Genomic DNA, 27,999 nt, shown 5'->3' on the forward strand with positions numbered 1-27,999 from the left:
CGTTGTTGCTCTCAAATATATACATATATATTTAATTATATATTAATATTTATATTTAGGCCTGCAAGCTATAGATTGACACCTCTGCTTAGAATATAAGTCCCGTGGGATCCACAGTTCATCAATGTATCCCAATCGTATGAGAGTTTCTGGAGGAGAGAGAAAAGCCCTTTATATACCTGAGGGCAGAAGGACAGGAGACCAGCTATATACACGGTTCTAGCTGAACATATCTCAAACATGGCCCACCTTGTTTTGGAGAACCAGGAAAAGTACAGAAACAAGAAACAAAGGGAAGACACTGGTAGTGATAGGCCATCCAAGGACTGGTCGAGAAGAGTCCCTAGACCTCAAGGTAGCCGTCTGCCTCTGGCCCCAAAACCTTCTCTGACCTTTGTTTTCCAGATGGGCTAGATTCTTAACCTCTGAGCCATCTCTCCACCCCCATCAAGGCTATATTCTATAATAAAGAGAAAAGAAACACTTTCTCTTACCCATGTCTAAAGAGACACATTATTACCACTAGCAGAAAGCATAGGACATAATTTATAAATATTTTATAGCCCTGTTAATGTACACTTGCTATGACAAAATCAGAGCTAATATATTATCTCATTATGCCATTCCTGAATGTATGCTTGAAGGATTCTAAGTTAGCATACCACAGAGATACCTGTACATTCATGTCTATTGCTGTATTGTTCATCTAAGATATGAACCATCTCAGATGTCTATCAACAGAAGGATAAATAAGCTACATTTATCCATCCACGTAGTGTAATTTTATTCAGCTTTAAAGAGGAGTAAAACTGGGACATTCAGGGGTAGGGGTGTAACTCAGTGGTAAAATGCTTGCCACTCATGTACAAAGCCCTGGGCTCAATCCTCAGTATTAACAACAAAAATTAAAAGATTGCCTTCCAAGAAATTAGGATACAAATAGGAAAAATAGATGCAAATGGAAATTGTTATTCTCCATGAAGTAAGTCAGACTGAGGAAAACACATTGCATGTTTCTCTCCTATGCAGGACCTAGACTTAATCTATACATGGAGATATGTGTAGGACATGAACATAGAAAAGGGATGATGGGAAAAGAGGAAAAGATCTGAAAATGGGGATCTGCAGAGAATGAAGCAGGTCTCGCATAAGTGGGAGGAGGATGGACAGACAGTGGTAAGGAAAAACAGCGAGGTATAATGAGATGTTTCTGGGAAAACAAAATGAATTTTAAAAATTTTTAAAGACTAAGACAAATTAAAATAATTATCCAGAGAAATGAGTTGTTTCTACACACGAGGAAAATCTTAGGTGAAAATTACAGGATAAATAAGGCATAAAAATAAATGAAAAGCTGTGAGTTATAGTGAAAAATAGTGACACATCGATGAGAAAATGTATTAGATATTATTGCTGTTCTAATCCTTAGTGCTGAAATATAATTTTCTTTTTCTTTTTTGATTTTTTTGAGACAGGGTTTCTTTATGTAGCCTTAGCTATCCTGGAACTTGATCAGGCTGGCCTTGAACTCACAGAGATCTGCCTGCCTCTGCCTCCCCAGTGTTGGGATAAAGGCATAGACCACCACTGCCTGGAATGAAATAATTTCTTATTTTTGTGATCAACAACTATAAAAATGCGGAAATTTACCCTTTATACTATAATCAAATATTACTATCATCACATTGTCTTTTTACATAACACTAAAACCAAACAAACAAACAAAACAGATTGCCCATTCCCAGCATTCCAAATGTTGGCTAAATTCTTGTGGTTTGAGAAAACCTCCTCATGAAAACATACCTAGAAGGGAAACTTAAGTTAGATTATGGCGGTAAGGTTGAAGCATAGGCAGCCATTTTACCTGTACAAATGGTTGATGTATGGGTTGACCCCCAGGGAGTTCATCCAGTTCCTGAACGTCCTCTCTTCCTTGCTCTCTCCTAGGGTAGAGGAAAGCCCACACTGATGACTCAGGCCAAAGTAACTAAGAACTATTCCTAAAGCATCCTGGAGGGGTAAACTGGCCACTTTGTCTGCCGTAATTTCTTTAAGGGGAAAATGTTCCTCATCCCAACTATCTAGGAAGCCTCCGTTTGTTCTAGATCCCTTATCTGAGGTCTGCGAACTACTGACCCTAGGGTTTTCTGTCCAGGGAGGCAGCAGATAGTATAAAAAGCAATAAAGCAGCATAAAATTATGACCTGGTTTGGCCAAACATAAAGCCAGACTTTTAGCCTGCAAGGTAACAAACAGCCAAGTAAACAGACCAGAAAATTCGACCTTCCCTAAACGCAGCTTTTCGACATTTGGGCAGATTACAGCTACACAAGAACCTTCCTGGGCACACAAATCTAAACTTTACAAATAATGAAGGAGAGAGATTTCAGGTGATGCAAAAAACATTCAGTAAGGAGTATCAACATTCTTCAGCTTTTTGCGTTACTTTAGATTGCTACTGCTGAAAACTCACAAGGAACACAGACCACCACAGCATTCCATTTTGTTCTGAGACATTTCATCACTGTGAGTTACCTGGACCCCAGTGAGCACCTCAAGGGGATAACTCAGCGTTACTTCTGGGTACTTCTGTTTAGCCTGTCTCCCTGGGCGTACTGTGATCTGTTTAAAAAGCATGAATATGGTATACACAACTCAGGGAGAGATGTGAGCTCTCCCTGCCATAGCCGCCTTTTCAGGGTCTACTGCCAGCAAATGGCTCTAAATAACTGCATCTTGTCTTATTCTTTGAGAAAGAGGGAGGACAATAAAACAACTTAGATTGTATCTTATCAGCAAACTCCCTGAAGTTAAAACCTTTATACTTCTTAAAACATTTATATGTCTTATCACTTCTAATGTCCAGGCCAGTATAGGTCACTCTAGACTTTGGTCCATGAGAGACTTACAATGCCATTTGGAATAGAAATCTATAATAAGCACCTAGTCTCCAGGATTCATTCATTCTTATGACCTCTCTATGGTCACCTTCAAATTAAGTACTACAGAGTACGAACCTAAATATCCACAAAGGACTAAATATTCATACAATCTAAAGGATTCTGTTTATTTCCATCAAATATTCAGTAAATAAACCGCTCACCCTATTTCCAATTTTCAATAAAATTTTCAATGCTATTACCTAACAGTTATCAGAATCTATATAATCTAGTTTTATTAACCAAATAAATTCTTGCTAAAATTCTATCCCCTCTAATCTCAAAAAGTAACTGATCAATCTGTTATATCTGCTACACTGCTTTATAATAAACAATCTACGTGGGAAAACTTTTATTAAAAGAGCCAACTCAAACAAGTGCTGCAGATTACATCCCTGACCTGCTTCCAGCCCGACAGAAACATAAGCACATCGTGTTCACTACTTGACAACCTGGAGTCGCCTTTGCTTCTTTCTCTAACTTTCTGATACCAAATCAAGACACATTTCCCCTTAGTAATTAGGAAGTTTTTACGTTGTTTCTAGTTAGGAAAGCCCAAATTACGTTCTTAAATTACAAAAGATGACTGTCACAATTTTTGATTAAGATACTCAGTCTCTTGAGACTGTTGATACAATAGTTATTTGAAAAGATATTAAACTTACATTTACTATTTAAGTTTTAGACATTTGTATTTTTCTATTCTTAACTAGTTGTGTTATTTTGATTTTTAACACACGGAAAGTAAACAGATTTTCTAAGTGAGCATTTATTTACCTAGTGCCCCTTAAGACACCTTGGTAAGTAGATGCTCAAAGCCAGAAGCACTATGCATTTGTTCAGGAGCCACATAAAGCATTTCAAAAACATATGTATTGCAGACTAGAAAAATGCCTTTAGATTGCAGACAACTAAAGGAACCGTGTAACTAAAAATCTTAATTTCTGATTACTTGCTAGCACTGTAAAATATTTTTATTTGCAAGTCAAATTGGCAAGTTTCAATAAAACAGTATTTTTCAAACTGTTATTAAGAAGACAGAAAGAGCAATAGCATACGCAAGACTCACTGCATATGCGTTCCTCCTCCCGCCGTAACCATTAATAAGCACATACAGCAGATTAAAGGCTTTCATTCATAGTCACGCTAAACCTTTTCTGTGACTCTTCGGAGTAAATATTATTACTTGTGCTTATATATATATATATATATATATATATATATATATATATATGAAAGTCAAGGCTCACAGCTGTCACTTGGATATTAAATGGTGGAACCATGATTTGAACAAAGTCTTTCTAATGTTATGGTCTATTTAGTTTCTCAGATAGTCTCTCTGTATGTAGCATACATGTTTGGTACAATTTGATATGAAGGCTTCACGTCTAACTGGGCTTTTAAATTTCGTTAGTTCCCTACAGGCGAAATTTTCTGTCAATGAGACATACTAATATATAAATTTGGTAAGTTCAAAGCAAAATTTCATAAAGATCTGTAAAAAGAAAAAAAAGTTACAAAGGAAAATAATCTAATGATAGCCAAAGTCAAATGCATTTTTGGCAGCTATGTCAGGACATACATATGTTCTAAATAGAGATGATTGATAAATATTTCCCACAGTATCCTAACAAGTATAGGGATACTAGAGGAAATATGTAGCAACCGTGTTCACACTGAGAACTCTCAAAAGCATGCGGGACACTAGCAAAGGAACCCACACATGACAGAGGAGAGCGCGCAAGTTGGAAAAGGTATTATATTAGCAAAGAATTCAGTGACTCTAAAAAGCAGATCATTTTTAATATGCCACTCTAGACAATGCCTTCTGTTGTAAGACACAGAGGGATTCTGAAGTTTTCCAGACTCAAAAATATAAGTCTTCTTTTTTTCTTTAATTTTTAAAGTTCTAGGTTTTTTGCCCTAATTTTTCTTCTGTTTTTTTAAAAAAAAATGAAGCCTATGTTTTTAACATTTTCCCTCTCAGTCATGTATCTTTGTAAACAGTATAGTCCTTATTGGGCAGGACTCTAAAGAAGAGTGAATTAAATTATATCTGAAATTTTAGCGGTTGTGACACTGTGGCTATGAAGTGATTGGAACTCCAGCTGTGGCAGCCCAGGAGAGAGATTCTGAAGCTGACTCGCTCTGTCTCCTCAGGCAACCAAGAGGACACACTGCCACAGAAAGTTCTCCTATTCCCAAAGCAGGGCAACTAAGCCTTAGGTTGCCTCACCCCCTGGCAGCTAGCCCGGCCACCACGCTTTTTACCCTTCATTTTAATATTTATGGTGTTGATGTGGATGAGAGTGTGAAAATGGGAGGAAGTGGAAGAGTTTGGGTGACAGAGATGAGGAGAGAGAGCTCGTTACTGAGAATGTTTTTGTCATTAAGACAATTCATATTCTGTAAGCTTCAATGACTTTAGAATAGGCATCAATAATATGAAACAAATTATGTTATAAACTATGACTAAATCCTTCCAAAGACAGTTACGATAAAAAGATTTGTCACAGGAGAGAGATAAAATCATGAAGTCTAATTGTCAGAACTAGGTCTAATATGTTTAACACAATATCCCATCACTATAGAAGGCAAATTAGGTAGAGTGAACATAATCGAAGCCTTGCTCTAGCTAAGAATTTCATTTGCATTTCTTGCTTGTAGTCATTCATTGTATAGGTATAATAAGACAACATAGCATGAAATTGCAAAACAATAAATATCAACCCAAGTGGATAGAATAAATGCCACTAATAAAAGGAAAATTCAGAATGAATGTATTTATAGAATATAGAAAAGTACTAAATACAGTACCTACATTAGGAGGGGTCAAATCTGCATTTCATGAAGCAAAACAGGAAAGTATTATATTATGAAACAGATAACAATCACCTAAACACAATGAATAATGAATATGATAATTTTTCATATACATAAAAATATTAAAAAGAGCAATAATGAAGTCAAACTTACTTTCAAAGGGGAAAATGCTATCAAGGATTACTTTTTCTAATAGACAATTTATTCTCTACACGGGTGGCAGAATTAATAGAGAGCTCATTCTGCACAGTGGTGGCAGAATTTATGTTACAGAATCGTTTATGAGAATTCCTTAAACGTCCAATAGTTTTCACTTAACTCTTCTGGAGCAATGGCAGGTAAGCCAGATATACTCAGCATTTTCTTACAACAAAACCCAGCAATCACGTTCTGTAATTTCAAATTCTGCGACTGTCCATGCGGACACACACACACAATCGCGTCTCCCACCACAGTCCCCTACCCAGGACAGTGAAGTAGGACAGTACCACAAAAAGAAATACAGTGGTCAGCTCGAGGCAGAAAGAACATACCTTCCAATAAATTGATATCAATGTCATTGTTATCAGGCTTATGTAGGCACGGGTATGTGTTAAAGAGGTTCGCTACAAAGGCTAGATTTAGCTTTGGGTTCCCAGAAACCACATCTGCAGGAGTAACAAACTGCCTGCAGCCAAGCTTATCCGCTTCCCGAAGCATGAATTCAGCACGCTTCAGGTCGTTTTTCTCCTACACAGGGAAATAAAACAAAAATGGTCAATATCAAACTTTTACTGACATAATTTTATAGATACAGTATTTACAAGCAATTATCTTTCCAGAAATGCTTCAAATAATAGCAGAATGTGAAAGAATCACAAATCAACCTCAACCATTCATTTTAAATATTCTAAAGTCTCTTGGGGGGGGGGCTAAGAAGATGGCTCAGAGGTTAAGATCACCAGCTGTTCTTCTAGGGGACCTGTGCTCAGTTCCCAGCATCTACATGGAGGGTCACAACTGTCTGTAACTACAGTTCCAGGGCATCAGGCCCCCTCTTCTGGCTTCTAAAGGTACTAGGAACTTACATGGTGCACACAGGGCAGGAAGAGGATGAAGGAAGGAAGAGGGGGAGGATGGAGAGGTAGAGGGATGGTGTGGGAGAATTGTCTGTATTCTGTCAATCACGTTTTAAATAAACACTGATTGGCCAGGCAGGAAGTATAGGTAGGAAAACCAGACAGGAAGTAGATGTGGGGCAATGAGAACAGGAGAATGCTAGGAAGGAGGAAGCCCATTCCTCCCAGTCCTGCCCAGACCACCAAAGAAGCAGGATGTGACCTGCCCCACTGAAGAAGGTACTGAGCCATGTGGCTAACATAGATAAGAATAATGGGTTGATATAAGATATAAGAGCTAATACGAAGCCTGAGCTAATGGGCCAATCAGTTTATAACTTATGGAGATCTCTGTGTGATTTTCTTTGGGACTTGCTGGCTGTGGCAGGACAGAAACCCCAACAAGCAGAACCTCATGTTACAGAGGGGGTTAGAAAGAGAGTGTTATACTGTGAACTTCACTGCACTGTAATCAAATTCAGAGTTAAAAAGTAGAATAGATGAGTCACAGGAGTCAAGATGGTTACTGTTGTATGGAACGAGTTTCACTATGAGATCACAAAAATGTTCTTGAGAGGCAGTAGTGATGGTTACAAAGAATGAAGGATGTACTGAATGCCACTGAACTATACACTCAAAAATGACAATTTTTATGTCACGTGTACTATTACTACAGTATATAAAACTAGTTTTAAAAAAAATCACTTACATTAAATCCTGAGAGATCAATGGCAACAGCATGCCCACCATCTCGGTCACTTTTAGGAGCAATCTGATTAAGCAGATGGAAATAGGCTTTTGAGTCCTTCAAGAAAAGAAAAAGATAGCATTTTAAGATGAATAAAATAAAAAGTAATTTTAGGGGAAAAATTATTCTCATCTAAAACAAAATGGTGTATTAAATAGCATAGGGCATCATTACCCAGGGGTTCCTGAATACACAACACTATTGCAGGCTTCTGGCTTCCCTTACATGCTGGAGCTTCTAGCAATGCTGTCACCTATACCTGGAATCCCTCCCCCCCCTTTTCATGTGTCCACATCCCCCAGCATCACTGTCTTCTAGCTAAGGTCAAAGGTTTACTCTGAGAAGGCTTTGCTGGGCTCTCTAGAATGAGCCAATGCATCCCTACATCATGCTGCACCCTTCTCCATCTCCGTACATAAGCTGTAACCCCGTTAGATGACATCATCTAACTTAGTCATCTCCAAAGATGGCTGCTGTATTTTTTTTTTCTCCAAACATAGATGGAGTTTTTCCTAGCAGAAAGAAGGAGCTATTTCCCCTCCTCTCCTATTTAGGCTGGCCTGGCTATTCACTCTGATCAACAGATTGCTGTGACTGCCCTAGGGACTTCAAGCTCCAAATCCCAAGGAGGCTCTGGTTCCTCCCTCTTGAAGTTACCCTCTACCTAAAATGCCTGACTGTCTGCTATCCTCAGCATGTGAGGAAGCCCTAGCAGCCCTGTGGAAAGGCCTGGCAGAGGAGCATTAAGTCACATGACTGAGGCCTTTGTGCAGCTTTCAGATCAGCCAGACTGACAACTGATCCCCGAAGACAAGTGGAGAGGAGAACCACTGGGAAAAGTGGCATCAGCACACACAATTATGAGAAATACTAAATTGTTGTTGTAAGCCAGTAAATTTTGCATGGTTTGCTAGGTCTAATTTGTAAACTTCTCAAAAGCTTTTATATCATCATGCCTAGTATAATGTCAGGAGATTCTTAATAAATATCAGAATGAACTGAACTGAATTTTAAGGAGACTGAGACCACTAAGCTTTTAAAACAGTAGTTAAGACCTGAAAGCAGGGAAAACTATGTCACCGTTGTGGCAAAAGGTGACTCTGAAGGCATTATATTTGAAGAGGAAATATGAACAGTCATAGGGATCCAGTCTGGCAGCAGTGACCTTGGGGAAGGTACTGGTGGGCGGAAGTGGATGCTACAGTTTCCTTGACAAGGCTCTCCCGTAGAGAGGAAAGTGTTTCTAGGAGACTCTGTTAGTCATACCATAAGGTTCCCAGAGTCAACTGAGCCCCCACGTCCTCAGACAATTTGATTTTCTATTAGCTGGCTATTAACAAAATGAGAGGAAGAGTGCTGCACCCACAGGGCTCCAATCCAGCAAACAGATGCAATAATTCTTAGTTCATTATAATTCAGTGGGTCAGTGGCAGGGGGAAATGATTAATCTATTAAAGCTATCACCACCTTCATCTCACAGCCAGCTGTAAGTCTTATTTTTAAAAGCCAATAAATCAGTTTATTATTTTAAACAATTTTTGTGAATATAATTGGTAGCATCTAACTCAGGTAGCATCTAACTCAGACAGGAAAAGATAAACCCTCCTTTTTCATTCCCAATCATCTTTGTGGATTCAAATCTAAGTCGGAACCCCTATTTCTTATATCCTACACCTTTATTTCATTGCAATAAACTCGAACGTGAAAATCTAAACCCTGTGCCAGTGAGGTGGCAGGTGGGTCAGGCACTTGCACTTGCTGCGGAAGCCTGGTGTCCCAAGTCCCATCTACAGGACCCACACGAGAGTAGGAAAGAATCAACTCCCACAGTTTGTCTTCTGGCTGCCACACACATATAATGGCATATGCTCCCCATAAGAATAATAATAACAATAAGAAAAAGAATATAAGTTTCAACCATCTAAACCTTAATGTCCTGGCTGAAGTTGTTGATGGTGCGCCACCCTGCGTTGGTCAGATGGTAGTTCACCCAGCGGAGCAGCAGCTCCTCAGGAGACAGCCGCATCAGCTCCTCGAGCTCCTCCCCTTCCTTTAGCAGAGCAATCAGGGCTAAGAGGGAAACAGAGATGTCAGCTCTTCCTTCACAGGCTATCCACAACTGAAGAGTAATGTATCTGATGATCTTACCTTCGTTCCTAGAAATCTCAATGTCAGCAAAAAGACCAACTTTGATGATCTGCCAGAGAAGCCCCAAGACCAAGTGTGGCTTCCCTTCTTTGAGATCCTGTGCACCAATGTTGACCACGGTGCAACCGATGGCCGAGGCAGAATTCAGCGCCAGATTCAGATTTTCCTGGATTGCCAAAAGAAAGATAGAAGTGAGGACATATTTCTAAAGACAAAGTTGTTTGTAACAACCGATTAAAAAAAAACTCATATTTTTAAACATAACATTTATACAAGAAGGCTACTACTAGTAAAAACTCACATGGCTGTCACCCAGATAGGCCAATGAATGTCACATCTCCATTTTTGGTGCACACGCCCCCTGCAAGCATCCACTTCTGGTCTGGATATTGTGGATATATCTGCTGTGTGAACCCCGCATGTCTAGAACACCCAGTTTTTCCTGATTTCTTTTCCCAGTCTTCTTACCATGCCATTTAACATCAGTTCTCGCTGACTTACTGTCTCGGTTGCGAGGTACAAGCTTTAATCTTGCTTTCTTTCTTCCCAAGCCAGAAGCACAAACAGGGTCTTTGCTCTTCTTGGCCCAGTCACCAATTCCTATCAATGTCAGAGGTATTTACCCCTGAAATCGTGTCTTTCTTCCGTAGTCTCCTAACTCTGAATGACCATTCTTACGCTTCCCCTGCGCACCCTACCGTCAGGAGAGCTCTAGTATCAGCTGTCCTACGGGAACTATAAATCGAGGCTATTCGTCAGGTTTAAACCTTTCATACGCTTCCTGCCATTCCTTTATTCTCATTCTGCCTTGCTCTGGTACTCTCTGTGCTCTCCTCAAACTGAGCAGGACCTCTAGTTCTGAGACGGTCCTTTCCTTCCACTACGTGGAAGATCAAAGCCAGGTAGTCAGGCTTGGCAGCAAGCACCTTTGCCCACTAAGCCACCGTGCCAGCCTGCCCAGTTGCTTTAAAACTCTGCACAAACAAACCGAATCTGCATTCTTCTCCGAATAGCCTACACGAAACAGCATCACCACACATTGGCCCATACAGAAATATGGGCCTACACACCCCACTTGGTCTCCATAGGCATGGCCTGTGCTGCTGCTCCACTCCACCGGCGAGAACTGACTAGTCCTGTCTCCACTAACATGATACTTTCCTTCCAAGATTCTTTTCCATAGGCGCTGTCTAAAAGATCTATTAAAAAGATCTCCTTAGACCTAAGAATCTTTTGATTTCTCACTTCGAAACTTTCCCCATTGCTTCTACCCCCCAGACTCATATTGCCATAGTGATATCTTTACCAGTCTGAATCAGGATCCTCTCCCCACTTCCCACATCTTAAACCACACTCAAATCCTCAGATTCAGCCTTCACCTTCCCAGGACCAGGACACTATAAAGGCTTTGTGGATGGGGATTTCTTCTTATTTCAATAAGCTATAAACCCAGCTCTGTCTTATCAGCAGGTTTGGAAGGCAATATGAGGGTATCAGCTTTTAGTGTTTTTTTTTTTTTATGTTTACAACTCGAGTATAACACATGTCTTACATGTCACTGGAGAAGCTGCCGTGTGTAAATATTGTGTAGATAAAGTATTTAATTGGATAGTAGTTTTCATCTGATACATCTCTAGGCTAGGAGAGAGTAAGACAATTTGTAAACATCTTAAGAAAAAGAAGTAAAGGGCTGGGGAGACTGCTCCGTGGCTGAAAGTGCTTGCTGGAGACCTGAGGTAGATCCCCAAACCCACATAAAAGGCTGGAGGCCGTGGTGTGCATCTCTTGTTCTACCGCTCCTGGGACAAGATGACAGGCAGGTAGGACAATCAGTTAGGAACTTGATGGTCAGCTGGCCAGGAGTAGGCAGTACAGCGGCAGAAACCAGAGAAACCCTGCCTTAAACACAGTGCAAATAGAGAAACTTTTCCCCAAAACATATCCTCTGACCTACATTGATGGAGGAAGGTCATTGGCTAATAAAGAAACTGCCTTGACCCATCTGATAGGGCAGAATTTAGATAGGCGGAGTAAACAGAACAGAATGCTGGGAGGAAGAGGAAGTGAGCTCAGATGCAGGGCAGCTCCTCTCAGAGCCAGACTCGATGAAGCAAGCTGCCAGGTCAGACATGCTGAATCTTTCCCGGTAAGACTGATGCTACACAGATTATTAGAGATGGGTTGATCGGGATATGAGAATTAGCCAGTAAGGGCTAGAGCTAATGGGCCAAGCAGTGTTTAAAAGAATACAGTTTGTGTGTTGTTATTTCGGGGCATAAGCTAGCCAGGCAACCAAGAGCTGGGGAGGCAGGAACACAGCCCGCAGCTCCCACTACACTACATGCATGCATGGTAGCATGTTCTCCTCTGACCTACATACATGCACGGTAGCATGTTCTCCTCTGACCTACATACATGCATGGTAGCATGTTCTCCACACATACACTTAGTTTTTGAAAAGCTAACAAGAGAACTCCACCGTGCTTTCTAGGTCTTACCAGGGACAACTGCCCTGAGCGGCCAACCCTCCTTCTCAAGGTTTGTGTTGGGGGAGAAAGGTTAAGGACAGTGTGAACCCGTAGCTGGCATGGTAGAGAAGTGTAGCTCCCTGTGTTCCAGTGCATGTAACACGGGACACTCTGCCCCGCCTCATCTGTGTTCCAGTGTATGTAACACAGGACGCTCTGCCCCGCCTCATCTCTGTTCCAGTGCATGTAACACGGGACACTCTGCCCCGCCTCATCTGTGTTCCAGTGCATGTAACACGGGACACTCTGCCCTGTCTCATCTGTGTTCCAGTGCATGTAACACGGGACACTCTGCCCTGTCTCATCTGTGTTCCAGTGCATGTAATACGGGACACTCTGCCCTGCCTCATCTGTGTTCCAGTGCATGTAACACGGGACACTCTGCCCTGTCTCATCTGTGTTCCAGTGCATGTAACACGGGACACTCTGCCCTGTCTCATCTGTGTTCCAGTGCATGTAACACGGGACACTCTGCCCTGTCTCATCTGTGTTCCAGTACATGTAACACGGGACACTCTGCCCCGCCTTGTAGGGATGTGAACAAAGAAGAACGGCAAACACGGCAGTTCACTTGCATCACTCATCCATTTTCTTCCATTCTGTGTCCCAATAAACTGACTACCGAAAACAAGAGATCATTCTCTCATACAGGAAAATGGACAGTCTTTTGGATGGCTTCTGATGTCACTTCTATTTTAATTAAATAGCCAAGTCTTTACCAACAACCTCACACTGTAAATTTCTTTTCTTTTACTTCATACCATTTGAAAATCCCCATTGCTCATAAAGGTTTAATTCTAGAAGAGTTTATTTTTAAAATGATTGTAGATGGCTGTGCTATATTTAGTAAGATTAGAAGCACACTTTGTTATCTGGATTTACATAGCACATTTTTCTCCACTAGGAATGTCCGAGTGAAGTTTGTGTTTTTCCTACTGCATGTATGATAAAATTAAAACTATCATAAATATGTGTGTATATAAATTTTAATATATATAAATATTAACAACAAATATGGACTATATATGTGAAAATATCTGTTGCTGTCTTGGTTATGGTTCTGTTTCTTGAGGAGACACCATGATCAAGCCAACTCTTATAAAATAAAACATTTAATTGAGAGTTTGCTTACAGCTTCAGAGGTTAGTCCATGATCAACATGGTGGGAAGCAGAAAGGCATAGACAGCACTGGAGCAATAGCAGACAGAAAGAGAAAAGAGGGGGGGGAGGGGGGGAGGGAGAGAGAGAGAGAAAGGGGGAGAGGGAGGGAGAGAGAGAGAGAAAGTGGGAGGGGGGAGGGAGAGAGAGAGAAAAGGGGGAGAGGGAGGGGGAGGGGAGAGGGAGGGGGAGAGGGAGAGAGAGAGAGGGAGAGAGAGAGGGAGAGAGGGAGGGAGGGAGAGAGAAAGTGGGAGAGAGAGAGAGAGAGAGAGAGAAAGGGGGAGAGGGAGAGAGAGACAGAGAGAGAGAGAGGGAGAGAGGGAGAAAGAGGAAGGCAGGGAGAAGGAGGATGGAAGAGAGGGAGAAAGAGAGAGAGACACAGACAGATACTGGATCTGGGCCTGGGCCTGGTTCTTTTGTTTGTTTGTTTGTTTGTTTGGGTTTTTTTTTAAACCTCAGAGCACACCCCCAGTGACTTACTTCTACCAAGGCCATACCTCCTAATCCTTTCCAACAGCTCCACTCCCTGGTGACTGAATATTCATATGTGAGCCTACAGGGGCAATTCTTGCTCCAACCACCACAATTGCACTGATTGTTGTTGTTGTTTTCGGGTTTTTTGTTGTTGTTGTTTATATTTAGTAGCAGATTCAATTTCTTGTAGCTAATTTTGTGTTAATTTTCTTTTTTTCTTTCTGTTTTGAGACTCTCCTATAGCCCAGGCTCTCCTCAAATTTATTCCATAGCCAAACACGGCCCCTAACTCCTGTTCCTCCTGCTCTACCTACAAGTGCTGGGATTACAGACATGTGTTACCACACTGGGCTTGATTTTGATTTCCTGTCTTTCAGGTCTTCACATTTCTAATCTTTTGCAATCTTTATTTAAATAATTAATTTTATTTGGTAATAATAAAGAAGCATGATAACTCACTTTTTTTTTTTTTTTTGAATTTTTCGAGACAGGGTTTCCCGTAGCTTTTTGGTTCCTGTCCTGGAACTAGCTCTTGTAGACCAGGCTGGCCTCGAACTCACAGAGTGCCTCTGCCTCCCGAGTGCTGGGATTAAAGGCATGTGCCACCACCGCCCAGCTTATAACTTACTTTTGATCATAAAACTTTCTCATGGTCTATTTCTTTTAAATTAATTTACTTATTTAGCATGTATGTGCATGTGCCCAGGTGCCCTACAACACACGTGTTCAGGTCAGAGGACAACTTGCAGAAGGTGATACTCTCCACCCACCATATGTGCTCTGGAGACTGAACTCAGATTATTAGGCTTGGCAGTAAGAGCCCTCACCTGCTGAGCCAGCTTGCCAGCCCTCACATTCTCTTTTTGTGTATATGTGCAAGTTTATGTGGACATGTGTGTTCATGTGTATGAGGATACATGTGTGTGCACACATATGGAGGCCAAGGAACAACCTCAGGTGTCATTCCTTGGGTATCATTCACTTTTGTCTTGAAACAGTCTCACACTGGCCTGTAACCAATCAAGAAGTCAGCCATGGAGACTCCAGGATCTGTCTATGTCCACTTCTCTACCACAGGGGTTACAAGCTCATGCCACAAGACCAGCTTGCCTGTCCTGGAACTCGCTCTGTAGACAAGGCTGGCCTTGAACTCACCCATCTGCCTCTGCCTCCAAAGTGCTGGGATTAAAGGCCAATATCAACACTGCCCAGGCAAGACTAGCTTTTAAAACTAGATTCTGGACACTGAATTCAGGTTCTCATATTTTTAAGGCAAATGCTTTACTAGTTGAACCATCTCCCGAGCCTTCCCCATCTTTCCCAGATTAGAAGTTTCAGGATGATAAAGAATCTTGAGGCTGGGGATTTAGCTAAGTGACTGAACTCTGGGTTCTGTCCTCAAGTCTGACAAAACCAAAGAGTCTTCTTGTCCATTTCCCTTAGCTTATAATCACCAAGACAGATTTAACATCCCTGGAAACACTACCCTTTCCCAGAGCTCCTGCTCTGTTCCCATTTTACATCAATACTCTAATGCATACTAAAGGCCTAGACAAACAATTGCGTAGGAAAAAATTCTATCTATAAAAACAAAACTACATGATATTTAGCCCCTCAGCTCTATTCTGTAGCTACTGTGAAATACAAAATATTTTATGAATATTAGTTATTATGCTTAGCAGCTGTGAAAGAGGAAATTGGCGACTATAATTTCAGACTTTGGTCAAGCCTCTGAAGAACAATTAGCAGAGAAATAGACACCTTGTGGAACTAGTAACACATGACCTAACTGCACAGTGTTCTCTTTTAACCTACAGCTTTTGATTGGGTTAGCATGCCACGTGCCTTGTGTGCAATCCTCGGTGTGAAAGAGAAAGAAAGGAGTCGGGAGAAGGAGGAAAGGATGGAGGGGGAGGAGGAAAGGAGGGGGAGGAGGAAAGGGAAAGGGAGGCCATGAGGAAGGAAGGAAGATGAAGGAAATGGATGGACACTGGCATCAAATAAATGGTCATCAATAAAGTAACTACTGTAATATAAATCAAATATGATTAACTTTAATAAGGAAACTTACCTAAATTACATTAAAAATTCTATTTTATTGTGAAATAGAGCTGAATTTTTACTTAATAAAAAATAAGGGTCCAGGCTAGCCAGACATGGCGGCACACAATTTTACTCCCAGAACTTGGGAGGCAGAGGGAGGTGGATCTCTGTGAGTTCAAGGCCAGCCTGGTCTACAAAGAGAGTTTCACTACAGCCAAGGTTATTATTATACAGAGAAACTCTGTCTTGACAAAACAAAAAAGAAAAAAAAGAGAGAGAGGGCAGAGCTATGGCCCAATTGCCAGAACACTTGCCTTGCAAGCCAAAGGGCCTGGGTTCAATTCACAACACTGAAAATTGTTTTAAAATATTTTTTAAATGACAAATTATTTTTAAATTCCCAGTGCCACCAAATATTTTTAGCCTAGTCACCTATTACCAACAGGAGTACTCACAGAAATCGTGAATGGAGTGAGCTTCTTCTTATTGATGGCCCTTTCATCAATCGTATCTGGTTCAGATAAGTTGATCATTTTGCTGAGGAGAAAATAGAAATCATTTAGATGAATATTTCTAGAATGTTTTAATTCACTGTGGGCAGTAAGATTAGTTACTTCTGAACAGTAATACTAGTCCATTCTATTTTACTGAACTGCAGTTCAAGTCAAGAGCTACATTTGAAAACCTACGATGAAATCGCCTGGGTCCTAAAGCACACCAGTCCTCTCTACAGCAACCACCTGCTTTCTGCACCTGTCCTGAAGCACACCTGCCCTCTTTCTACAGCAGCCACCTGCTTTTTGCACCTGTCCTGAAGCACACCTGCCCTCTTTCTAAAACAGCCACCTGCGCTTTCTGCACCTGTCCTGAAACACACCTGCCCTCTCTACAGCAGCCACCTGCGCTTTCTGCACTTGTCCTGAAGCACACCTGCCCTCTTTCTAAAGCAGCCACCTGCACTTTCTGTACCTGTCCTGAAGCACAGCTGCCCTCTTTCTACAGCAGCCACCTGCACTTTCTGCATCTAAGTCATCACTCCACCAGATGGTCATTAACATTAGCAACCTGAACTGTAAACAAATTCTGAAATAGACAACTTTCACAGAAGTCAACACAGTATTGTCTCAGAGGTGAGGGAACAAAAGCTTCAATGGAAACTTTAATAATTTAGACATTTTACAAAGAAATAATATGGATCTTGTCTCTATGCTTCAGTCTTTAGAAACTAAAATATTGAAGTACAGATTTGATTCATAGTTAGACATTTTCTACAAGTTGGGGAAAGAGATAAAAATTATAAATGGAGGCTGAGGTATATTTTATGGATACCGATTTCCTATACTTATGAGTAGGTTTAGGGATTTTGTTTCCTTTTTAAGTAAACACGCACACACAAGCAACACTGAAGACATTGAACCATGGTGCTGAGTTAACCACAGGGGGTATGTATATTTGTGATATGTATTTCTATTTTGGAACTATACTGTATTTTATATGAAAAAACTTTAAAGACACATGCATTGTAAAAGATGTGTGCTGGGACTTGGTGATGAAAAGATGGCTCAGCAGTTAAGAGCATCTTCTTGGCCTTTCAGATGACCAGAGCTCAATTGCCAGCACCTACAAGGTGGTTCACAGCATCAGTAACTGTAGTTTCTGGGACCTAATACCCTCTTCTGACCTCCACAAGCACCAAGCATGGGCACACACACATGCAAGCAACACACACACACAAAAGAAAACAAAGAAACTGAATTTAAATTTTTTTCAAAACAAAGTGTGCTGTGACTGCACACACGTGGTATACATGACAAAGATAAATGCACTCTCTTAGAAAGTCTGCAGTGTAGTAAGCAAAACAGACTGAAAAAGCCAAGGGCGAAATAAAATACTGTTTCATTTAGGTTTAATGAAGGAGTATCTTCCTTCTGCATCTCCTCAGGCTCCTGCCCCCACAGCACTCTTTTATGGACAAGTAAAAAGAAAAACCACGTCACCATTTGCAATGAATGCATTAGTGGTTTCAGAAGCTTCCTGGCAGTATCATGGTAACAGATACAAAAGGTACCATAAAATAAAATATTATATTACAAGGGAAATGCTGAGCAGTACATGGTACTTGAATTTCTAGACAATCATGACTAACTCCAAAAAACAAAACAAAACAAAAAAAACAAAAAATGGATCTTCTGGATTGCAGTGTTTAGGGAACGCTCACCACGGGGCCAGGGAGAGCACACAGCTCCTGTGACTAGATGTTCAACTCACCAAAGAAGGATGCCGTCGGCAAGCGATTTGAAAAGGCTGCCGTCGTTGGGGTTCATAGGCAGAAGATGGCCACAGTCTGGGTCGTTCTCGAGAGCCTTGTTTATCCAGTTAACAAACGCTACCTTCTCTTCCTCTGAAAACAGAAAACCTCAGTAGGCAAACTTCACTTTACAGCATCTACCACGCTACAAGAATACACTTGCCCAATTCTATTAAAAGATAATAAATGACACTCTGAAAACACTACTGAGATACTTTCAGGACTTAATATGTAGAGAAATGGGGAATCGTTGCACTTTTTCACTCAACATGTTAGAAGGGAAGAAGGAAGGTGTGAATCTTAGGATAAAATGCATGTGGTTTGATGTTAAAATCTTTCCAAATATGAACAGTTTCTAAAATCACGTGAATTAGAAACATACCACAAAAGGTCAAATATGCATGCCTATGTATAGACTGTTTAAATCAGAGAAAAAGGTAAGAAAAAAAATCCGTGAAAATAAACTACATCACCTAAAAAGATTAAGACTGCTGAGATCTGGGGTGTATAAAAGCATTGTGTTAGGACTGGCAATGGCCAGTGAGAGTGGGAGAGGAACGGTAAGGTCCAAACACATTACACGTGTGTATAAAGAGACCACAGTGAAACCCAGTACTGAAGATAAACACGTGCTAAAAGTAATTAAAGCACTTGCACGCGCATGCACACATGTGTGCTTCTGGAGCAAAGCTCTTGCCTAACATGCAGAAGGCTTATTAAGAGTTAATGTTTCTTTGGGTTTCAAACTGAGCAAATGATTCAGAGATCCTAACAGATTAGACACATCAGGGGACATAACCTCTATTTACTTGGTGGCTTGATCAAACCAGACTCAAGTATCTCCACTCTTGGACAATAGAAGGGGGACACATCCCTATACGAAGCCTCTCCATCGTTCCTAGACAGCTCTACTAGTCAAGCCTGCCATCATGATGAGAAACCTCAAGAGTGGCAATGAAAGCTTGGTACAGCTAAATGGTGAGGTACTTCCCACGTGTGCATGAGGTCCTAGACTTGATCTTCAGAGATTACTCCCTAAAATCCTTAACAAATACTCCAGACATCATAATTAAACCCATCCAGAGCTGAAATACAAGCAGCATCTGTTTCATTTTCAGTGCCTTTGATTTGACATATAGTAGGAACATACAGCGTTCAGTAATTCTGGTATTTTTCACGTTGGCAATGCTAAACTTGAGATATATTTAAATCTGATGTCATAGTATAATTAAGTCTGCAGCTTTTTTCTCCCTCCATTGTATATAAAATAATGGTATGAATCACAACGGCAGCTTAGACTGGGTGACATATGACTTACTAAATAAATCAACGGCCAAATTCGGAGAGGCAGATTACCTGAGTAAGAATGCTGTGTGCCCTCACTGGAGATGGATGAAGTGCCCCCGATAGCAGTGATCCCTTCCCTTTTGTTAATTATTTTTCGGAATGTTTTGCTGATATCTTTGCTTTTCAGCTCCTGCATTAGCTGAAATGGAATAGAAGTAAAATTGTGACTTTCTAGTGGCATGAAGGATATTCGGTGTTTACGTTTATTTGAAATGACACCGACATAAGCATGAATTGGGAGTCCGCATACTTAACGCTTGTGTAAACAGACAATTCGGCCATTATACCAGTTATACAAACTGGACGAATGTTTGTAATCCAATGACTGGAACATGTAACAACTGAACGGAAACTGAGCACACTGAAAATAATGCTGACTAACTGAGGCCCTTTATACTACAGTCCAAGAAATCACTGCATGATTATGATTTTAAAAATACTTCAATGAAGGCAGACTCCTGCCTGAACATCAATATATGTCCATATATATAAGTCAGTTTTGTAGGAAATACTAGAGGCTTACAAAAACTCCTTCTCCCAGATATTCACTGGGATCTACAGAGACCTGCAAGGCTAAATTAAATAATTTCTCCATGCAATACCAGCGATGATTTTTTTATGCAGATCTAATCAGATCACTTCATTCTTCCCATTTCAGTGACTTCCTGTTGCAATTAGCATAAAAACAAAGATCCTCCACGGCCATACAGGACCGGATCCCTGCTTACTTCTCCAGCTACATTTCTCCCCTTGCCTCCTCAGCTCTAGCCATACTAATCCTCTCTTAGAATGCTTGAGAGAGGGCTGGAGAGATGGCTCAGAGGGTAAGAGGTCCTGAGTTCAATTCCCAGCAACCACATGATGGCTCACAGCCATCTGTAACGAGACCTGGTGTCTTCCTTGCCAGCAGTACATTGTATGCTTAATAAATAAATAAATCTTAAAAAAAAAAAAAAAAAAAGAATGCTTGAGAGACCCAGCAACCCTAATACAAGGGTCTCAGGACACACTGACACTTGTACCTGCTTCCCATGCCATTTGCAACTCCCCTTCCTATTTAGCTTCTCTCTCCAGATGTCAGCTCATCTTCACGGATTGAAGGATACATCCCTGAGTCTTTGGGTCCTCCGGTCTCCCCTTCAAGCTCAGCTCCCTCCATCCTTAATGCTATGGTGCCTGTGCTGCTAGACCACAGCGGGCATCGTAGTTGGCGCTTCTATCCGTTGTGTGATTCTGCCTTCCCCACCAGATGCACATACCACAAAAGCAAGGACCACGTCTCTTTCTGCTCGTCACACTATTCATAATGCCCAGAGTTCACATAGTTAATTAATAGATAGTGAATAGAAAACTAGAAAATTTATACTTTATAAATATTCAATTATGCTAATGGTCACTAATATTCAACTTAAGTCCAGTTATTCCAGGGCATGAATGACTATTATCTGAACTGGATTTCCATTCAATATTCTCCTTTGCTCTATGATGTGTGGGAATTATTTTCACAATAATATTTGTTATTAGCATCATTACCATCATTTTAAAAGCAGTACGGTCAAACCAAAGCTAGCAAAGGTATTGTTGAAATTCTACTTGCAGGAAAATAATCAATAACTTAGAAAAGCATTGGACTACTTACTGACACAAATTCTTCAAAGCTGATTTTGCCATCCTTGTTGTTGTCAGCAACCACTAAAATTTTCTCTACAATCTCGCGCACCTTGTACCCAGGAAGCGGAAGACTTGCCTCCTTGAACAGGTCCTGAAGTTCATAGTCACTGACATACCCACTGTTGTCAATATCTGTAAAGATATGCGGTAAACTGTCAAGTTCAGGAAACCCAGAGCTCTGAAAGTTTGTCTCTTAAGTGACAGGAGCCTTTCTTCCCATACCTAATAATACTAGGTGTATGTGCATTAGTTACTTCTCTATTGCTATGATAAATACCATGTCCAAGCCAATTACAAAAGTTTATTTGCACTTAACAGTTCCAGGGGGTTAAGAGTCCATCATGGCAGGAGCAGGAAGCTGAGGGCTCACATACCGAACCACAAACCTGGAGGACAGAGTGAACTAAAAATGGCCTGAGTCGTTAACTTCCCAAAGCCCACCCCTAGCACCATACGCTGTCTGGTAAGCCCACAGTGCCTAAGCCTTCTCAAATGGTGCTATCAACTGGGTACCAAGTAGTCAAATGCCCAAGAAGATGGGGGCCATCTCATTAAAACCATCACGCTGTACAATACACAAATCAACACTCATGCTTAAACAGAGCTCATCTCATGGATTTAGAGCTGGTGTGTGTATTTTCAGTGTGACAGAGCTCTGACAGAAAACTCAGTCTTGACAAATGACTTAATTTCAGAGAAATAAGCCTGGGGAAGTGTTAGACATATATTAAAAGAAAAATATCAGCAAAGGTCAAGATGGAATAACAAATCAGACTTTATGCAGATAAATTTATAAAATGAATCTGCTGGTCCCACATTGTTATAAAGTATCTATCTGCAACATATAAAACACATGTAATCAACAGAACTCTACTCCTAAAAAATATATATGATCATATCTCTCGATATTTTGTCTTTGGTGACAGTTTTTATTGATAATTTATTGCCTGCTATATATCTATCAAACTATTATATATATATTTAATCATGTTTGATGACATTTTGAGATTAGGTGTTCAAGAAACTTCAACCCTGTATTTGGACTTTGGGAAATAAACTTCTCAATGCTTCCTTGTTATCAGTAAGATGGCCTTGAGCAGGCTGTAGGGTTACCTAGAGACTGGGAGCACTTCTGGACTCAGAACAGAGATAACATAAAACAGATCTGCATAGCTGGCAACACGTCAAGTTGCCACATTGGTTGTTCTGGCTATGGTACGGAGTCACCTCATGCAGAATCTGTATATATATATATATATATATATATATATATATATATATATATATATATATATAGAGAGAGAGAGAGAGAGAGAGAGAGAGAGAGAAAGAGGGGGGATAGAGAGACTGAATACTGGGGTTCCCAGGTTCGTAACACAGACACTAAGAGCAGAAGAAGTCAATTATGTCCTGATACAATAACAGAAAGAGACTCACTACCCCCACTCATCTTCAGGTACATCATCCAAATGAAATCAACAATAAGATATCAGAATGAAACTACACCATAGACCAAATGGATTTAGCACTTATCTCATAACAGTTTTAAAAACAAAAGCAAAGCCAAAGGAATAAACCTAACCAAGGAGACAAAAGACCTCTGTAATGAAAACTGTGAAACAGTGAAGAATAAGTCTGGAAATACTAGATGGTCAAAAGACCTCTCATGCTTATGCATGGCAGAATTAATATTATAAAATGACTAAATTACTAAAAACAATGCACACATTAAATGCAACCTCTATCAGAATTCCAAAGACATTCTTCACAGAACGAGAAAAAAATCTTAAAATTCATATGCAAACACAAAAGACTCTTAATATCCAAACCAACCCTAAACAGAAAGAACAATGCTGGATGCCATATAGCACCCCCAAACTATACTACAGAGCCATAGCAACCAAAATAGCATGGTACTGGCACAAAAACAGACAAATAGACCAATAAGATGAAATATAGGTCCTAGAAATAAACTCATATATCTATAGCCACCCGATCTTTGATAATGGTGAAAAAAAAATAGAGAAAGGTCCTGCTAGGAAAACGACATCACTATATTATAAAAGAAAGAAAAAGGAGATTCATTATCACTTGCCCTAAACAAAAATCAATTCAAAACAGAGCAAAGCCTTCAATTTAAGACCCCAGACTAAAATCATTAGTGGGGAACACAGGCAAAACACCTTGAGGTAGGCAAAGGACTTGAATGTACATTACTTTAGAGAAAGCAAACAAGTCACTGTAAAAATCTGTACTTATCTGGGAAATACAAAGCCACAAAAAGATGCTGCCCATAACTTTTAAGGGTGACTGTTACAAAACAATAGCAACAGAACAAGTGCCAGTGAGGAGGAACAGAAATGAGAACAGTTGCGTCGTGTTGGCAGGGATAAAAACCGGCACACACACAGCGGAAAACAGCCAGTTGCACACCAGAAGATCAAACGTGGAACTGCAGTACGGCCCTGTAAGTTCACGTGTGGAGCACATCCAGAACGGAACTGTAATATGACCCTGTGAGTCCACATGTGGGGTACATCCAGAACAGACAGTGGGACTGCAAAAGGTATCTATCTGTTCACCTGTTTTCATAGCAATGTGATTCAGAATAACCAGAAACCCAGCCGGATATCAATGAAAGCACGGGCAAACAAAATGCTGTAGTTTACCCACACAATAGATTATTATTAGGGCTTTAAAAGGAAGGCAGCTGTGACACATGCTGCTTCATAAAAGCCTCATTTCATGCTAAGTGACAGCAGTTGCAAACCACAGAGACGGGACGATTCTATTTACGCATGGTAGAGACAGAAAGGAGGATGGAAGAGAGGGGCCTGGGAGCTGCTGTTTAACAGATGTGGAGTTTCAGTGTGGCAGGATGAGGACTTCTGGGAAAGGACAGTGGTGCTGAATAATCTGAAGGTACTTGATCCCACCGACCTGTACACTCACGGTGGCCAAAATGCTCAGCTGTATTTCAACCCACTTTTAAAAAGAAAATGGGACGATCAGCTATTTTTAACTTCCCACTTTCCCTAGTGACCTCAAAATCCTCCCTTCAGTAGGGCTGCAGACGGAGTTGTTTGTGCTTGCTGGGCTCGTGAATCACTGTTTATCTTGTAAGGTGTCACTGAAGACATATTCTGTGGGAGTGAGTGGTTCCCTCGCAGAGCAAACTCTCCTGCTGTCAAAGTTACTCCATCAGTGGATTGTCTTCTCAAAATACCATTAATTAAATTGTAAGATCATGTTTCCATGAGTCAGAAAGATTAAAGTTGGCATCCTCGACAAAGAAAACAGATTACTAACTCATTGTAGTGAGACCCAGGAAGGGTCTCTTTCATTAAAAGGCTCCTGTAAAATGTCTACAATGCCAAATGGGCAGATCCATTTTTATTACTTGGTTTTAAAAGAACATTCAATAACTGCCCAATTCTTGGCTTAAAAAAAATGCTGAGCACTGCAGACAATACTTTGAAACGTTTATTGCTAATAGCTTTCTGCAAATCAGGCCATATGCATGCAATGCTCCAGTGACCAATAGGAGTGCTTCTCCTTCCGTCTCCAGGTATAAGAGGAGGGTACAGAGATTTCTTTAGAAGTGCTTATTTAACAAGATCTGCTTAGTAAACTGGCAGCGTAGGGGGAGTGAGGAGGGGAGAAGAACATGAGGGATTGGGAAGACTGAGTTGGGTAAAGGACAGAGAGGGAGAGAGATAACTTGAAAGAGGGAGTCATTGTGGGGTTAGTGAGAAAACAGGCACTAGGGAAACTCCCAGGAAACCACACACAATAGATTATTATTAGGGCTTTAAAAGGAAGGATGATCCCAGGTAAGAATCTAGGCAATAGTGGAGAGGGTACCTAAACTGCCCCTTCCCCTGTAATCAGATTAATGACTACTTTAATTGTCATCATAGAACCTTTATCCAGTAACTGATGGAAGCAGATGCAGAGATCCACAGCTAAGCACTGGGCCAAACCCCTGGAGTCCAGTCATAGAGAGGGAGGAGTAGTATTATGAGCAAAGGGGCCAAGACCATAATGGGGATACCCACAGAAACAGCTGACTCAAGCTAGTGGAAGCTCACCGACTCTGGAACCAGCATAAGACAGAAATAGGCCCTCTGAATGTGGGTGACAGTTGTGTGGCATGGGCAGTTTGTGGGGCCACTAGCAGTGGAACCAGCATTTATCCCTAGTGCATGATCTGGCTCTTTGGAGCCCATTCCCTATGGAGGGATACCTTGCTCAGCCTAGATACAGGGGGGAGAGCCTTGGTCCTGCCTCAAGTGATGTGACAGATTTTGTTGACTCCCCAAGGGAGGCCTCACCCTCTCTAAGGAGTGGTTGGGGTGGAGAGAAGGTGGGAGGAGTGGGAGGATGAGAGGGAGAGAGAACTGGGATTGGTATGTAAAATAAGATTGTTTTAAAAATAAATAAAAAAAGAAAATTGGGAAAAAAAGAAGTGCTTATTTACACACCAATGATGCATGAATCCCTTTCTGAAGGCAAGCTAAGCTATATCTCTAAGAATTATTATTATTCTCTAAAGTTCGCCCTACATGAATTTTGGTCATTGTTTGGGAGGCTGGTGGGAAATCCAAGAGTGGACCACCCGTGACTATGACCATGAGATCCCTGTTCCACACCTGACCTGTTTTCCACCAGTGCTTTCTTACCCAAGAAGTCTGCTGAGGACAGGGAAAAACACTGAGCTCAGCTTTCACAGGGTTCACTGTCTACTCACGTGCATTTACAAATAAGAGAGAGAGAGAGAGAGAGAGAGAGAGAGAGAGAGAGAGAGAGGAGAGCTGTGCATTAGAAGGGAGAAGTAGAAAGCTGCTAAGCTAATGATGTCAAAGACAAAACACAGGATGGTTTCAGGGAGCGAAAGAAGAAAAAGGAGACACTCGGGCTTTGAAAAACACACTGAGATTTTTAAGAATTGTGCAGGGAAGGACACGAGACCTCCAGCAGCCTTTAAAATGTATTTCCAAATGTTCTACATTGAGGTAGAAAGTACTGTTGTCAGCAACAAAGGCATGAAAGCGGAGTTCAGCTTGTACACAAGGAAGTGTTTCTGTATTTTCCTTTCTGTGAGGAGGACACCAGTGGAAAGTGGATTCAGTTACACGGTCACTCATTAACCCGCCTATCCTCTGCGCAGTCATGACCAAGAACTAAAGTCCAATTCACCTAGAAATGCAAGCTCGTCTTTAGCTTATCTTCCAAAAAGAATGCGGTGAAACCATGATTTAAAAAAGAGAAAAAGGAAAGGAAAGGAAAGGAAAGGAAAGGAAAGGAAAGGAAAGGAAAGGAAAGGAAAGGAAAGGAAAGGAAAGGAAAGGAAAGGAAAGGAAAGGAATGCCCTTGAGGAGAGCTGAGTGGCAGTCCAAGTCAAAGGTGCGGCCCCATCCCTGAAGTCTGGCAGCAAACAGAACGGGAACACCATAGTTAGGCTTCCTGAACTTACCTATTTTATTAAATGCTTCTTGTAGCTCCTCAAGCTCCTCCCGAGAAATAGTGGTGGTACTGTTTTCCATCCTTAGACAAGAAAGTCTACTTCAGGTCTTTCTATCTAGAAAGAACATATTACAAAGAGAATATTAGCTCTGGGGAAACATTTGGCTAAGGCAGGTAAGGCATGGAGGAAGCACAGCCTCTGCAAGAAGGGCTGGCTGACAAGAAACAAACAGTAGACTCTCCTGGTGACACTTTTAGCGTGGGCCAGGAGACAACAACAGACTTGGTATTGGGGGCGGGGTGGGGATGAGCCTTGTTTTTCACACCCCATAAACCTTCTCAACAGTCTGTAAAATTTCCATTTATATTTCATCTGACGATTTCAGTTTGAGGAAAGCATAGCACTTGCAAGTATAAAGGATGAAGAAAGTAAAACTTAATGACATTTGTAATAGCCACGAAGAGGGTTAGAGTCTGCTCATGCAGAGACGAATTTATGGTCGAAACGTTCATCTTCAAAGTAATCCAACCATAGCCACATTCTTCCCCCTTCCCCGTGAAAGGTCAGTTCAGGTTAGTGGAGCCCTTCTCAGACTAGGGAAAACAAACTAAAAAGGGGGAAAATATGCAAAATTAAGCTGTAAGAAAGTAAGAAGTGGGCTCGGTGGTTAAGAGTATTTGCTGGTCTTGCAGAGGCCCTCGGTTCAGTTCTCAGTGCTCATACTGGGCGGCTCACACCTGAAACTAGAGTTCCAAGGGATCTAACGCTCTCTTCTGGCCTCTGAAAGTGCTGCACACATATGGTTCACATGCAAATAAGCAGTACACACATATAAAAATAAAAATAAAGAAAAAAGATGGTGTTAATTGTATAAAGTACACAGAGAAATTTTAAATTACACTCATTTTACTATCCAGAATATCTTAATATCTTACTATCCTAATATCTTCTTTATCTTTTCTCAGATCCACTTTCTAAACACAGATACCTCTGTGTAGGGGATGATAAAATGTGAGCATAATGTCATATTTAGTATTAATGCATTACTAGTTGTTTTCATGCTATTTAGCAATAAAACATTTAATAACCACATATTACTATCCCATAATTTATTTGGGGAATTCCCTCATTGCAGAATATTTACATGGTTTCCAATTCTTACACACAATGCCTCAATGTACATCCTTATTAATATCCATATATATTCAGTGTTCTGACTGCATATACGCCTTCAGGTCAGAAGAGGA

The 27,999-nt window shown here is 40.9% G+C and overlaps 1 protein-coding gene across 2 annotated transcripts in view; it reads right to left on the bottom strand.

Annotated features, from left to right (window-relative positions):
- Positions 1-27,999, bottom strand: part of Pls1 (plastin 1) — an 86,322-nt gene that overhangs the window by 13,641 nt on the left and 44,682 nt on the right. For both annotated transcript variants that reach the window (XM_057768755.1, XM_057768756.1), the window contains exons 2-11: positions 26,762-26,866; positions 21,254-21,417; positions 19,624-19,753; positions 18,228-18,360; positions 16,415-16,496; positions 9,756-9,921; positions 9,535-9,677; positions 7,569-7,664; positions 6,296-6,491; positions 1,865-1,943 (exon numbers count right to left, since the gene is read on the bottom strand). In XM_057768755.1, the coding sequence (XP_057624738.1) occupies positions 1,865-1,943; positions 6,296-6,491; positions 7,569-7,664; positions 9,535-9,677; positions 9,756-9,921; positions 16,415-16,496; positions 18,228-18,360; positions 19,624-19,753; positions 21,254-21,417; positions 26,762-26,831 (1,259 nt within the window). In that variant the 5' untranslated portion in view covers positions 26,832-26,866. The remainder of the gene's footprint in view (positions 1-1,864; positions 1,944-6,295; positions 6,492-7,568; positions 7,665-9,534; positions 9,678-9,755; positions 9,922-16,414; positions 16,497-18,227; positions 18,361-19,623; positions 19,754-21,253; positions 21,418-26,761; positions 26,867-27,999) is intronic.

Source organism: Chionomys nivalis, chromosome 4, assembly GCF_950005125.1.
Source record: "Chionomys nivalis chromosome 4, mChiNiv1.1, whole genome shotgun sequence".
Taxonomy (NCBI): domain Eukaryota; kingdom Metazoa; phylum Chordata; class Mammalia; order Rodentia; family Cricetidae; genus Chionomys; species Chionomys nivalis.